This window comes from Botrytis byssoidea (genome assembly GCF_014898295.1).
Source record: "Botrytis byssoidea strain MUCL 94 chromosome Unknown BBYS_010, whole genome shotgun sequence".
Classification (NCBI taxonomy): domain Eukaryota; kingdom Fungi; phylum Ascomycota; class Leotiomycetes; order Helotiales; family Sclerotiniaceae; genus Botrytis; species Botrytis byssoidea.
In genome coordinates, this window is record NW_024065851.1 from 679,566 (window position 1) to 695,035 (window position 15,470).

General features: G+C 43.2%; 3 protein-coding genes across 3 annotated transcripts; 1 reads left to right on the forward strand and 2 right to left on the reverse strand.

Annotated features, from left to right (window-relative positions):
- Positions 1–1,233: 1,233 nt before the first annotated feature.
- EAE97_005832 (uncharacterized protein) lies at positions 1,234–5,911 on the reverse strand (the record flags this gene model as incomplete). Its single annotated transcript, XM_038876345.1, has 2 exons — positions 1,234–4,917; positions 4,975–5,911. The coding sequence occupies 2 exons, from the start codon at positions 5,909–5,911 to the stop codon at positions 2,894–2,896; spliced, it is 2,961 nt and encodes a 986-aa protein (XP_038732821.1). The 3' UTR covers positions 1,234–2,893.
- A 2,087-nt stretch (positions 5,912–7,998) lies between these two features.
- Positions 7,999–8,917, forward strand: EAE97_005833 (uncharacterized protein; the record flags this gene model as incomplete). Its single annotated transcript, XM_038876346.1, has 3 exons — positions 7,999–8,006; positions 8,075–8,144; positions 8,723–8,917. The coding sequence occupies 3 exons, from the start codon at positions 7,999–8,001 to the stop codon at positions 8,915–8,917; spliced, it is 273 nt and encodes a 90-aa protein (XP_038732822.1).
- Positions 8,918–9,353: 436 nt separating this feature from the next.
- Positions 9,354–15,132, reverse strand: EAE97_005834 (uncharacterized protein; the record flags this gene model as incomplete). The annotated part of the gene is made up of 4 exons (XM_038876347.1): positions 9,354–10,742; positions 10,790–14,029; positions 14,084–15,002; positions 15,062–15,132. The coding sequence occupies 4 exons, from the start codon at positions 15,130–15,132 to the stop codon at positions 9,354–9,356; spliced, it is 5,619 nt and encodes a 1,872-aa protein (XP_038732823.1).
- Between the last annotated feature and the right edge of the window lie 338 nt (positions 15,133–15,470).

Consider the following 15,470-nt stretch of genomic DNA (forward strand, 5'->3'; position numbering starts at 1 on the left):
AAAGATATGCACTACTTGGTCATCAGTCCCCCAGCCGTCTCAGCAGAACCAATAGCGATATGAACCCAAGCCGCGCCTCTCGATCCTCGCTTGACCTAGCCCCCGAGCACTCACCCTGCGTGGTTAACGTCGACCAAACGCAGTCAGTCCAGTGTCTTGGACCTTAAACTAGTGGCGAGGTATACCCGTTACACCCTCCGAACCTTTTCTTGAGTTCAGGAGAATTTTTGATCGCGAGTTCTGTCTAAGAAAAGGGGTCCATAATATCAAAAATGTTTAAGAAGCTAGTGACTGATCAAACTATCATCTGGATTCTCTATCCAGCCTCTGTACATACCTACATAGACTCGAGATGAACATACACAAAATAAAGCTATACTCCCAAATCTTCATACGCAATCCGTATAAAAAGACTCAAGCAGAAAACCTTACCAACCAATCAATCGCTCAACCAATCCCTCTACAATCCCTCTACAATCCCTTCCACACCTTCCACCCACACTTCCCAATCCCAACCCTTCGTATCCGGCAATGCCATGCTCCCCATCCCCGGTATCCGCCCGCAGTCGCAGTCGCAGGCGCAGATCCGAGTTTAGAACTTCTTACATCGTACATCGTACCTAGCTCTTCCTTCTAGGAAAAAAAATTGGAAGAAAGAAAAGAAAAGAAAAGAAAAGAAAAAAGTGTCCGTGTTGTAACTTTGTGCATAGCATGCGAATATGCTATACGAAGTCAGTTCAAGCAGCTACATGTACCTACTTCGTAAATAAAGAAGAAAGAACCCGTTTTCGTTTTCATAATATACTACATACCATATTCTATTATATCCTATCCTATCATTAAACAATTCATCATTATCATCATCATTATAACGTAGTTTAACACCAAATGGCCTATATCACCGAATAGCCTATTTCAAAATAGATCAAAATTGGTCATTTTTGAATATTCCTATTTTAATAATTAATTATTATTTTTGAAAAATAAAAGAATATAAAATAATAATAAAAATTCAATTTCTTAAAAATCTATTTTTTTTTATAAATATTTTTATTATATTCAATAAAAAATTGAAAATATTATGATTTTTATTACAAAAAATCTATTTTAATAATAATTTTTATATTAATTTGAATTTTCAAAAAAAGATTAGATTTTTATAATATTATTATAATTAAATTTTATATATTCAATTTTCAAAAAATTCTATTAATAAATAAAGAAAGTATATAGTTATATATAGATGAATTTTGTATGTATTTGAAGTGGGCTATTCAGTGATATAGGCCACTCGGTGTTAAACTATGTTATACATACTCACGATATATATCGAGTACATCTAACCCTCCAATCGCAATCCTCCACCTTCTCTCTCTACCTTTTCTCTTCCCTTCTCCCCAACATTCAATACTCAAGACCATATTCAACCCTCCCCAGAAAATCACACACAATCCGCCACAAGACAATACACACTACCACTCACGATACACTATACACCACTCCACGCAAGCCATCTCCTCCATCCATCTACCTCTCATCTCCTGTCACCTCTCCCATTTCACCTCACCACTCCCATCCCATCCTCAAACCCCAAATCCCAAATCCCAAATTCGAATAAATGTCTCACTCCAAACTTCTCTACCCCCTACCCCCTCCCATCCTTCCATCCTTCTTCTTCCCTTCCATCCACCCATCCACCCATCCACCATCAAGCCACACCGCTTTCACCTTTCCCACAACACTAATGCAATAGCATAGCTAGCTATTCGTCATTCGATCATTATTCTTCGGACCCTAAATAGAATTTCTACGTTCGCCATGAATGGAATTACGTTCGGCAATGGGCTAGAATCACCATGGAGTGCCGGTTGATTTACGGGCTGAATCTTAGCCCTCGAGAGCATGCTACCTAACTTATAAGTATCTCCCATGACGATTCTGTCCGCAAGCTCAGGTAGACTATCTATCTCATTCTCATCTCCATTCAGCCCCTCAAAAGTTAAACCATCACATATATAAAAGTCCCTTTCTTTCATTTACTCGTTCACAATTACTTCAAAATACATACAAAAGAATTGAACATTTCGTCCCATCTTGAACTTCTCAACATCCACTTTCTTTATCTCTCCTCACCACCACCAAACGGTCAAACCTATCACACAAAAAAGGTAGGAACTTTAAAGTCTCTATCCATCATTTCCCCATTCCCGTTATATTCATAATACCCTATCCATTCGTTCCCAAACCCAGCCAAACCTTCATCCGACCCATCCCAATCATAAGTGTCGTATCAAGCCTATCCTTATGGATTCATGTTATCGTCGCATCCTAATGACCTCATAAGGACATGCCCTGCTCCCTTAAAGCCCAGAAGATTGAAGATCTGATTCGTTTTTGGTTTTCGTAAAAGCATTCAAGAAAAAATAAACTCCTTTGCCAGTACCAGTAATTCATCAGATCGTCGAATTCGTGATTGTCACAATCCACCCATTTATACCCTTCCTCTTTTCTTCTTTATACCATCCTTCTATATAGAACGTGGAAGGGTGAAAATTTCGACGACAAATGATAAATCCCTAATTCCACGAGGCAATGCACTCAAAATAAACCCCAATCCTCAAATTTAACATCTCCAACCACAGCCATGATTCACGGAAAATCCCTATCATTTTTATTAAGATGGGTTTCCGGAGAAGCGCAAACAAAAAGGGACAAATGCACGCATGTAACAGAAATCGGGTGAGAAAGACACGTCATGATCGGGGGCACCGATCTTTATAACCAATAGACAGCGAGCCCATTAGAGCTGTCGTAGATTAGACTCCGAGTAAATGAAATGTGCTCTGAAATGCTGAAAATAACCTGATAACCATCTCGCCATCTCGCTGAATTATTAATGAGGTAAGTTATGCTCTCTCCCGTTACGCTCAGATTCTTCTCCTCTATTGACGTCTATGCTCTTACCTCGCGGGGCTAGGGCCGAAGAACTGATGTTAGATGGACGATCGCCGGGTGGACTTTTATTACGTTCTCGCTCAGCATCCTTCTCCCGGCTCTCATCTCGCTTCTCTCGCATCTTGCTTTTGATCCACCCTAAGGGTCCTCTTCTCTCCTCGGGCGCGACAGATCCACTATCATTGCTGGACATGATTTGAGCGTGGGGTAAGCCTGAGTCAGGGCCGACAGGCACAGTATCACCAGTGAAACTCTTTCGGGGTCTGCCTGAGCTGCCTACAGAACTTGAGCTCGCACCAGCACCACTATCTGACCCGTTTTTGTTTGGGCTCAATGTAGCGCCCAATGTGTTGGAGTCATCCCTGCGCCGCGAAAGACGCCACATTGAACGTTTGTCCCTTGCCTCGGCGAGAGCAGGGTCTTCTCCGTGATCAAGATCCGATTGATCATTGAAAGATGAGTGAGAATGTAAGGAAGATACAGGTGATATGACCGGTCGCAAGGTTCTATCAGATGGGTGATGAGGATCCTCTGGTCGCATAGGTGTAAAATGAGGAGGTTGTTCAGCACGCGGGGTTTCTGTAGCGGGAGGTGTAGCTTGAGTATTAGACAATATCGGGTTCAATGTCGACAAATGTTCCAGATGAGGATGCTCTGCATGATCCGAGTTACCGCGAGATGCATGGAGGCCCGGGGAGATTGAAGATGATCGACCATTCAAAGAATTCGTCGAGCTCTGAGCGCTAAGATTTGAGCTTCCCGGAACACGTTTTTTTCTTAGCTTATTAGGTTGTCGTCTATCGGTACTTTCCGTAGGTGATCGCTGAAATAGGTTCGAGACGATCCTAGATGGAGTAGAGACCTCGGGAGAGCGCTCACTTGATTCAGGAATCAGGCGCTCCTGGCTGGTTACAGTATGGCCTGAATCAGCGAGACTTGGTTCGGTCGTCGTATTGAGTGCTAAAGCTGGAGACGGCGATAGATGACCAGGAGATGGAGGAAGCGCAGGTGAAAGACCCCGAGGTCCGTTTGAACGATTGGCAATTAGGCCAACTGGAGATGGTGAGGGTGGGCCAGAATTTTTATTCATTCGAGATGATGGCAATCCAGGAGATTTCTTTGAAGGTACAGTATTGCTTCTATGAACACCACCGCTGGATGAAGAAGTAAGTGCAATACCATAAGCTGGACTTGCCGGGCTCGGTGCACCATTTGACTGTCGCGAATGACGGGACGAGACAGACACATTACGTCGAATGCCACCGAACTTGCGCACACTATCGGCTCCAGCGCTAGCATTTGAGGCGGATCTTCCGATTGCGGTCTTCGATCTACCAGGCGTAGTGGGAGTCCCTGGGGGGGGAGTACCGTGTTCCACCTCATTTAATGTCTGCTCATCCGCTGCTGTACCTCTCATCCCAATTAGGAAATGATCTTGATTTTCAATCAAGAAAATTAGTACGTCTTGACTTAGACGATATTCTGCAGGTGCCATGTCATGTTCCGGGTGTGAAAGCATACCAGGCTGGAAGATGGCTGCGAGGTTGACTGCTGTCATTCTATTCTCATCCGATTTTGAGGCAAAAACTGCTAGGAGATCGAGGATGTATAGTAATAGCTGACGATTCAATGGAGGTAATTCGGTGATCAGTTGCTGATAAGTAATGATGGCCTTATTAACGTCAAAATTGTCAGAAAATTGGGGGCTACCATCACTGTCGCCAACTGCTGCCATAGTATGGCCTCTTAAAGGTTCTCTAAATCGCGAATATAAATCAAGCGGGACGATTGGTTCTGGTAGTAAATTAAGATATCTTCGTAACACGTTTGCCGCATCATGAACTGTGTATCCAGCCCAATCAAGGCCTTTTCCATAACGATCAGGAGAATCAAAAATTGTTTTTAATTCTTTAATGCGCTTTTCCGAGCCACTGAGCCGGAAGATTCCCTCAACATTGGTTGCTGTTCGGATAGTTGTCAGCCAGACATCAAAATAACACATTCATTCAAGAAACATACCTTTCTCTTTCAAATAAACTCCACACTTTGCAACCACTATTGGTACATAACCATATATGTAGCTTTGTCCTTGGGCATCGACGAGGGAGATAGCGACATTTGCATATGCGATACTCTGTCGCAAAGGTACACCAAATATACCTGTTGGTTGGGATTCTGAAGTTTCTTTTGTCAGTTTTGATTTTATCATTGTTACCAATTTTAACAAGCTGAATTTTATGTGATGATAACGACAGAAGTTTAGCAATTGTTGACTTCTGCTTAGAGACTTGGTGCTTTGCTGCTTTATATAATGGCTATGATTGTTTTGAACACGGATTTTGGAACGCTGCTTAGCTGCTATATCCTTGGATAGTTTTTTGCTGAAAGAACTTCTCTTTCTTCGTTTCATGCCACTTGTTGACTGGGGGTGTCTGGTTTCATAGTTGGAATTGAGCTGAGAATTGTCCATCAAAATATGTTTTCCAGACACTAAACTGGAAGATGACGGCCAGAGAAGACTCCTAGACTTATACTCGTGAAGAGACTGTGCGTGCCCTGTGAAAGTTGTTGTGCTTGATTGTGTCTTTGTCGCTAATTCGTCTGCTTCTGGTATTATATCTGTCGCAAACTCTGGAATACCGTCTACTATTGATGTATTGTTGTCCATTGGATTCTCCTTGAATACAGGATCCAAATTTCTCGGCAGATTGGAAACAAATTTGGCATAGAGAGAATGGCCCAGATCCTCACTCTGTTTCTGGGCCTTCAACAAAAGAAACTTTGGGGGGTCTTTACCAGTACTGGGCTCCTGAGTCCTAGCAGGAGGTCGAAATGTCTTCCACCAGCTCTTCAAACTCTGCTTCGTTGGGGGTGATGCGGCTTGTTGTATGGGGGCAGGCTGGGGGCTCGAAAAGGGCTGTTGTGTAGTCGAAGAATTTGAGTGATCAGACAGCATACTGGAGTTGTTCGATCAGATGTGCTGATCGTCTAGACAATATACGAAAGGTAGCTCCAGCGATAATTGATGTCGCAAAGGACCTCGAGGCCCAGCAAGTCTGGGGGGGAGACACAGGCAGCAGAATTCACTTTTCGCACGAAGTGGAAATATCTATATTGTTGATTCGGATGGGTCAAGAGGATAGAGGAAGTCTTCTGATTAAGTTCTGGTCGGTCGTAATTGAGAATGAAGGTGCATGCGACAGCAATGATAGGTATTGTTGATGTGGGTACAGTGATTGTTTGTGGGGATTGTGTTGCTGGAGGGGCTTATTTCTATTTGCGACGCGACCAGGTCTCTCGAGCAAGTGTAGTTGGTAACGTAGATCTTGGGACTCTGCAAAAGCAAGAGGAATTAAAGTCGAGCTTGAAGGATCTGGTTGTTAGCAAAACAATCAAGTTGTTGTGAGACGATAATTGCGTAGAGGTGCTGATAATGGTTGAAAATATCAAGGAACAGTAGAGGTGGTGGTTGATTTGAAGTGAAAGAGTTCGGACAGTAGAAACTTAACGAGTGGAGAGTGACGCTAAGAGGTGCAGTACGGTACATTGAAATCTAAGTACATTGTATGGTCTATGGTCTAGTTGTGTAAATAGTGGTACAGTAGTGGTATTGCAAGCTTTCACTCAAACTCTGCCCTGCTGACCCATGGAAAATTAGAGGACAGTACAAGATTGAAGACAACGTCAGACTTTCACATTGCTTGTTTATTTGTTTAATAAAGTTTCCAATGTTGTGGAAAGTTTGAAATTTATAATTTATACGAGGGAATCCCAAGTTCAAGAATCGCGAGTCAAAGCCAACTCCAACTGCCGTACCATTTTCATGAATACTGAGGCAGGTAGTTGCTTTGAAGTTTCATCATACTATCATGTTAATGAATTACAGCTTTTTGCAGAAAAGTAGGTCCTGATTGATCTACCAATTACTCACCCTGTTTTGAGAGACAGGATTAGTAGCGAACAAAGATCTGGACTTTTTTTGGCTGGAGGTCTTATAGAGAGAGAGGGTCATGGCCAGTGAGTACATCCATCTATAATTAGATGAAATATTTGATCACTGACCTGGTGGTACACTCTTCAGATACCTATAAAGAACGGGAATACGTGAGCTGGCAAAACATCATTAATATCACCACCACCTAGGTATGTACCCAGTCCAATCCTCTTGTACACTTCCATTCATAGCCAGGGCAACGAAAACAAGACGATTGGAGAAGATAGATGAACCCTTAATACAAGAAACATATAGGAGTTCCTGTATCAGTTCCTGTCTGTATGCATCTATCTATGAATAAACTTTTTTGCTCTTCTTCTTTCAGGCGGGGCAGTATTGAAGTCAGTACCTTAATAAGTCATTGAATGAAAACAAACCCTACCGGCCTAGGTACCTGTAGTCATTACCCCCATGGTTCCCCCATCGCTTCAGTTGCTTGGTCCTTTTGCATTGTACTCTCATGCATCAATTTAGGATGCAATGCGAAATGACTTGGTGATTGTTTAGGTATAGTGACCTGCTTCTAGTTTCTCACCAAAAGATCTTCATGAAATGTATAAAGAGAGAGGAGGACATGGCAAAAGTACAGTTCTTGTACACCTTTATCAATTGACTAACAAGTGTAACATGCTTTGTCTGCTTGTTGTACCTTTTTTTTTCTTTCGAAAAGAATGAGTAAATATAGTTAGCATTCGAATGTCAATAAGTAAAGAAAGGAAATTGTAAGATCAGATCAAAAAAGCTACTACCTAGGTACCGGTAGTCTCTCTAGTATGCTATGCTATGGATCAACAAGGGAATTCGTGCAGGGGCCACCATCAACTTCGGATAAAAGTTATCAAACTCCGACATTAACCGACCCAATGAACAGAGCTCTAACTATTTACCTTGCTAAAAGCCTTTCAATTTGGATAGCTTCCAAAGAACATATACAGAAGAGTTTATCAGCCTCATCCATCAGCCTTGACAAGTCTTTCCAATAAATTTAAACATCTCAATAAATCTGTCAAACTTCTCAATCTCTCTCACATATATTTCAAATCATCATCATGGAAGGGTGAGTAATAGAGCAATTCGGCTCTTCAAAAACTCTCCCAATCCAATTTACTAACTATGATCAAATAGACTCACCCCCTCAGAGCAAAGAGAATTCCAAAGCCGTATGGAAAGAAAGCAAATGAAGGAATTCATGGGCGTAAGTTAATATCTTCTATGTATTTTCACTTCCATATGGTCGAATACGAAACCTTCCAAATATTCCAAGCGGGGGAAATGCAGCAGAGACAATACGAGGATTGTTCATCATACCCCGCGTCGCACTTTATCATCCTGCGCAGCCCACCCAGCCAGTGGAACAAAAAGTTCGAGTTCCAATTGGACTTGTATCGAGCATGCTACAATTGGAATTTCTCTCTCAATCTCGAAGAGCAGCTTGCCGGTACCTTTCGACCGAGCATCTTTAATCCGCTGGCCCGCTAGACAATCTTCACAGCTCTCATTAACATCCCGTCACTTATACGAATCACAATAATGTTTTGGAACCTACATTACAGCAGCCATACTTTCTCACTCTTACTATTCACACTCTATCCATGAGAAATGCAAGAACTCGCAGCATTGTCGAAATGGCGATTGGGTAGCGCTCAGCCAATAAGTTTCGCAGCAGCATATTTGGAGAGTTCCAGATCCTCTCTTCCCAACATCTCGCACTCCCCCTCACCCCTCATCTCCATCCCAAAATCCTCCAACTAACGACCCCACCACCATCCACAGATGTTCTCCAACCTTGTAACCCACTGCTTCGACTCCTGTGTCGACGACTTCTCCACCAAATCCCTCATCGCCCGCGAAACCGGTTGCGTCTCCCGCTGCGTGCAAAAATTCATGGCTGGAAGTGAGCGTATCGGTCAGAGATTCCAAGAACAACAAGCGCAGATGATGAGTCAACCTCCTCCTGGGTCAAGGTAAATCGATTCTTCTGGTTCGGCGATATAGTAGAGAGTGGGAAGGGGGAATGAAAAAATGGGGTTGTACGATAGACATTTGAGGATGGGTCGATGTTGAAGGAAAATATCGATATGAATATGAATGCCTGCATTATGGATGGTGGGAATGAAAATTGATGAGAAACTTATTGTCTATAAAAGATAATGTGTGGATATAACATGAAGGATAAAAACTTGGAATTCTCCCCTTAAATCAATCGGACAATTTCTCATGAACTCCTAACGAAGATCATTCTACGATGCAAAAGACTGTCAATCTGTAGACGAAATATTCTGATCATTCTTCTCATTGATACAAAAATAAATTAGTTTTCCATGTTCTAGTATTCAGTTTGTCTCTCCAAAATAGAAATAACGCCACTCTCATACATATTCACATCCCGTCCCTCCCATTCCACTCATGGATCACCCCCACTAATCACATCCCTGATTCCCATCATCTCAAATACCACCTTCTCCTCCAATCGATCCAAACATCCCATTGCCCCTGCCTTCCCAGCCTCTATTTTCTTTCCCCTCCACTCCAAATCCTTATCACCCATCGGCACTATCCTCTCTCTCAAGACCGCTCGACTTCCTAACCAAAATTCAACATTCTCTGCCACTGCGCCCAAGTCCCAATCCACTTCCGGTACCACCTGGATTCCCTGTAATTGTTCTCTAAACCCATTCAAAATATAGACGATAAGGGCTAGCGAGTGAACTTCGGAAGCTGTAGACAAACAAAGATGTTTTGGGGCTGATATCGAAGTAGTGCGTGAGGATTCGGGTGCATCAAATGCAGCTGCCGATTGAGCAAGGAGATGTGGAAATTGGTTTAGAAAGATTGCGACTTCTGTGGCGATAGAGGCACCAACTGAATGGAGAAGATTGAGGATTAAAGGAAGAATGCCGCGGACCCAGATGTTGTAGCAACGTTGGATGCCGGCGCCGTCAGCGAATGGAGATACATTTCCACGACGCAGATAAGTGGTTATGCTTGCGGAGCTGACCTGGCCGAGAACGCCATCGACAGCTAGCTGTTCGGCCATGGTTGGCATACTTGAAAGTTCCAAGAGGAAAATAATGCTCAGTTCACCATAGATAGGATCACCATTTATCGCAATTTGGTCAGACCAGGAGAAGAGTGTAGTAGCAATACGAGGGGTCTTGCAATTAGCCATGATGGTCACAATCTGCGAGTGATGGAACTCAATGCCTGGTATCCGAAGACAGGCTTGCAAAAGCCCTGTGATGAGCGCGATATCTTCTGGAGATGACTCTTCATGATTGTCGTGAATGATATGAGCAAGATCATCTAAGCCGCCAGCAACTACGCGTTCTATAACATCGACAATCATATAGATATCTGCTGTCGATTCTGATTCCAATTGTTGTTTTCGTGTGGAAACCCTGGGGTCAATCTCTCCGACGTTATTATCTTCAGAATGGACTCGCAAAGCCAAGAATAAAATTTTGAGAAGTAGTCTATAATATGGACCATCTCCTGTTGCAATTGCCATCGCAAAGCTTTTATCCAAGGTCCGGACTGTCTCCCATACTATTTTAAGAAGGTTCTTCATCTTAGGGCACCTTGAATTCGCTTCTATCAACCGTTGGCAGGCAACAAGCGCAAAGTCTGCACGTGTTTGAAGTAATCGTGAAAAGATCTTTTCTGTTTGCGGACTTTGTGCGTTTGAGGCAAGGCACCTAAGAGCAGCTTCGACAAGGGTCTCCTGATGTTCAGATTCCTTAGTTATATTGCTAGTCAATTCAACGGCAAGAATTTTCCAAGCGTTCAATAGAGCCTACGATTGTTAGATTTAACCTCAAAATTTGAGCATTGCTTACTTACCACTTGAGCATCAACCAAAGACAAGTTGATGTTAGCACTTGCAAGCTCGAATTTATAACCATCATTTCTACGTCCCGTCCAAGCTACATCAGAACGGAGCATTTGGTCAAGTAGTTGTAGATCGTAAAAATAGTTCTCGCCGAATTTGCGATCCTCTAGATCCGTCTTCTTGAAACTCTGAAGACTAGTTCTAGCATACTTGACATCGAAGTTTTTCTTGAGGTTGCCATGCAGAGATGCATTGTAGGTAGGGAGCCCCCCTGCATTCTCGTAGTAATAACTCAGCTTGGGCATGAGGTCTTTGGCAATTGACGGTTTGCCAGTTTGTCTAGAATGGAAAAGATGCATTGCAAGAATCTCGGCAATGTAAGCCGCAATTCGAGTACGATAGCAAGCCTTAATTGCTGGCTCGCTCCTAGAAGAGACTTGAATAGGTTTCAGGGTGCTGATGTAATTTGAGAGATAATTGATGAAGCCTGTGCTAGATTCTAACTCGTGCATAGTCCAAGGCCAGAAATTCTGTGCCAATGAAACGAATTCTAACATCATCAAAGCTTCTGAATCCGGAATGTCTCCGATTTGTGAAAGGTTGTCAAGCGCTGTAAGAAGAAGAGGTTTTGGGGATGAAGATTTGGCAACATCGGGTTTTTTCTTTTTTAATGCGTCTCTCGGCGTTTTGCCTGTGAGAACATAATTCGCGAACCATTGTTGTCGACTGCTCATTATCATCGACAGAAAATGCCAAATCGACCCAATATTTTCATCTCTATTCAAAGGTGTATCCAAATCTGACACGACATTAAGGAAATTCTTCGAAGTCTTCGCACCAAGATAACCGAGGAGGGAAGGTGGTTCTGAGGTACTACTCGAAGCGCTGACTATCATCGCCTCGAACAATTTTATGACGGGAGTACGATAGCTATCGTTCACAGCATATAGTCGTGCGATTAGTGGTGCAGCAGTGAATAGCTGTGTCTCTAGATGTGATGGCTTCTCTAACAATGCACTTATTCGAAGAAGTTGCCTGGAGAATTTCAGTGCTGCTTTCACGCCCCCGGCTACTAATAGTGATCTATTTGTATACATTGTGGTAGAACGGGTATTGAAGCCATAGAATAAGGTGCGAAGAATTGGTCCAAATCTCATGGGGCCAGAAGACTTGGACAGATAGCTATCAACAATGTGCATGGCAGCTGGGCTCAAAGCACTCATGATTGGAAGAGCAGGATCTTGATGATCTTTCGAATCTCTACCCAGATCTGACTTTGAGCGAGAGTCCAACTGTGGCAGTTCTTCTGGATCACCCTGGATCCCGAAAGAATATGTAAGCATTTTCTCGAAAGAAGACATGATGGTCTTTGTAAGTTGGAGTTGATCGCTGAGTTGCTCAAACTGCCAGGTGTACGAGCTTTCTAGTACCTCCGTCAGGTATAGAGTAAAATGAAGAAGAACTTCAGAGAGAACTTTATCAGCAACGCGAACATTATGTTCCTCGACTTCGCTAAATCGAGCCGGAGCCATAGTTACTTTGCGGTTTCTCGCGATAGCATTTACTGCGAAGTCATTGACCAGTGCCTCAAAGAGTCGAGTGCATGATACGAGGAATGAGTACCTCCCCGATATAACTTCAACCCTGCCAACGATACTAGCAAGTTTACCGCTACCACCACGGCCATCAGATAGAAGTCCACTACGACCAATAAGAGGCCACACTCTTCCAGGCGAAAACAAAAGTAATGCATGTAGATATTGTATGCAGCTGATTAAGATATCGAGGGAGGCGTCAGAACTAGATTCGCTCGATTGCCTTTGCAATTCTTGTTCAAAGATAGCAGATATAACTAGAGTAATGTCTCTATTCCGATTCAACGCCGAACTTGCAACCTGGAAAAATTCGGTAGCATCATTTTGAATTTGCTCTGCCTCTTTGTCTGACCTAGATAAGGCTAGAAGACCCGTCGCAAATGTTCCAATGATGTCAGCAACAGTCTCAGAGTCCGCTCCCATGCCGGTAGTAGCGTCGTATTCTTCGCCCGCAACTAGATATGTTTCTAGTAATTTCCCGAAATACCTCATACCGCGATAATGGTGGGTGAGGTGAACTACTTTTGGGTCATTCTCGACTATCACAACACCAGGCGTTCCAGCTGGAATTTTTAGATCGCCGCTAGCTGCTGCCAGTACTAAAGCCTGTTCCTGGTTTCCATTTTCTATCAAAAGTCTTCTGCTGATACCACGCCCTCGAGGCTCAAACATAGAAAGCCCTCTAGTCAGTTGAATAGAATTATTGTTATGCTCCTCTTGAACTGTCTCATAATCGGCGTATTGATGTGGTAATAGGTATGTAAAGGTTGGTCGAGAGTCTAATAATGGAAAGATAGACTCGTGGACTCCTCCATCAGCGTCATGCAGATATGCCAAAGAGCGAACAAGGGTTTGAAAAGGGGGGGCTTCCCAAGGATAGCGCATACTAGCATTTTGCCAAAACTCGCGAACCAATCCTACGTCAGTGACAAAATATGATATTGGCTCAAACTCGCTTTCAACATTTCGTAGATCAACGAAATCCCAATATTGCTGTCCCCCATCCATGACAGAAACCACAGTTTGCAGTGTTTGGGCATTGTAACCAACATCAGGCGCACTTGCTTTCATGAGCTCTAATATTGCGATTCTCAAGCTTGAACCAAGTTGAGGCATAAAAGCTGCATCATAAGTGTCACCAAGCGTCCGTGAAATGTTTGCTAGTACTTCAAAAACACGACAGTCGTTTACAGCGCTCAAAGCTAGATAGTCGACAAGTTCGTCCGTGACTTTGATAGTTGTAAGTACTCCTTCATAGGCATCGGGGGCAAGTATAGGCTCCGACCCAATCGGCAATGATTCATCGTTATATTCATCATTATCGCTGAGACCCTCGTGTCGTCGGCGCTGAAGTTTCTCTCGAAGATCGACACGAACTTTGATATGTTTTAAAATAACACTCCAGGTAAGGACAGCAGGGCCAGCCGTTATGTAGTTCGCGGACGCTGCCTCCGTGAGTATTTGGTGAAGTTTAATAATTGCAGTTTGGTTTAATAGCCATGGCTTATTCGGACCCTCGGCCAAATCAGCAGGTGCTAAATCTTTCGATGGCCTCTCGAGAAATATTAGACAACTATCGACGTTAAGTATAGCAAATGTTATGGTGGCGCTAATAGTCTGTAAGGGTAGAGCAACAGCTTGAAGAGTTGGGTGAAGCTGTGGTGTTTGGTTAGTAAAGAGCATGTAAGAGAGTACGAATCACAAACATACCATTCCCATCTCGTCCAAGAACTTAAACTTGCTAATAAAATCAAACCATTCAAGCACCAGGTCTGAGTGAGAGATATCAAGCGCTGTATCAGAAGAGAATATGTAATAAAATATAGTCTCCATCATGTGGGTTGCCTCAATGATCTGGTTGCTTGCCCACTCAAGCTCAAGTTCATCTCGCCCGTCACCCTCCAAGGACCACCCGCTACCTTCACTTTTCGCATCAAATAATTTTGTAAGTCCTGCATCAATAGATTTCACCAGTTCCACCATACGATTCTGAGATGCGCCCGAACTTTTCCAGTTGCCTAACACTTCTATATGCAGACCCTCGTACCAGTCGTCTAGAGGAGTAATCGGTGTGGGTGAAAGTCTGGGTCGCTGAATTATCAATGTGAGGCATTTCCAGAAAAAGCGTCGTTCTGATAGGTAAATGCTGAGCATTCGCATACGTCGATTTCTCTGACTTTCTTCCTCTGATGGCGCAACCTCTGCTTGTGTGCCAATGAAAGATCCAGCGGAGAGCAAATTCGTGGATTTTTTGTTGCCAAAGGCATCTTGGAGACTGATCAATTCTTCTTCTGAAAGTTTCCCCAAAAGTTGCGCATATGCTCGCGATTGATGTTCTTGCACAACGATTCTTAGGGCGGTAACCTCGTCGATTTTGACCATTCCACTCAACCATAGTGCATCCTCAGACACCTTGCTAACGTCATAATCTGCGGAAGAATGGTCGGCATTTATTGGAGCATTTTTTGATTCAAATGCTCCTTTCGTCTCGCTGGTAGGTTCTGGAAAGGCAGTGACAGGATTGGAAAGTAAAGATAGTACTTTGGGATCTTTAAAGAACTTCTCAAGTGTAGTTTGGGCTCCATTCTCTTCGATATCTAAAAGGGCAAAGAATGCCGTCTCCCAAGAGCTATTGAAAGAGATTAGTAGAATGTCAATTGGGATCGATATCATGAATACTAAACCTACATCAATATGTCTTCTCCCTTCAGACATCTACCCAGCTCAGGGAAATAGCTAGCCTCTGGAATTGGTACCATATCTACTACCTACCCAAGCTCAATGAGCCAAGATTTGTGGTGAAGTGTTGTCCGAAGCATAAAGCATGAGAGAGGTCAAATTTTCATACAGTGGTGGAATGGTTTCTTGTTATGAGAAAATTCGATATCAAACAATCAATAAATCGTCAAGAAAGTTTTGGTTGACGCGCCTTGTCCGCCTTGTCGCGGTCAACCTTCTTCATTCGCTAGATAAATTATTATGAGCACCCACGCACCGTCCCGTAACCATTCTTTCAGGTGAAGCTTTTTTTTATTTTGCAGGGTTTGTTATCCTAGCAATTCAGCACCTGCTCCCCACCATCCATCACTCAATCCAT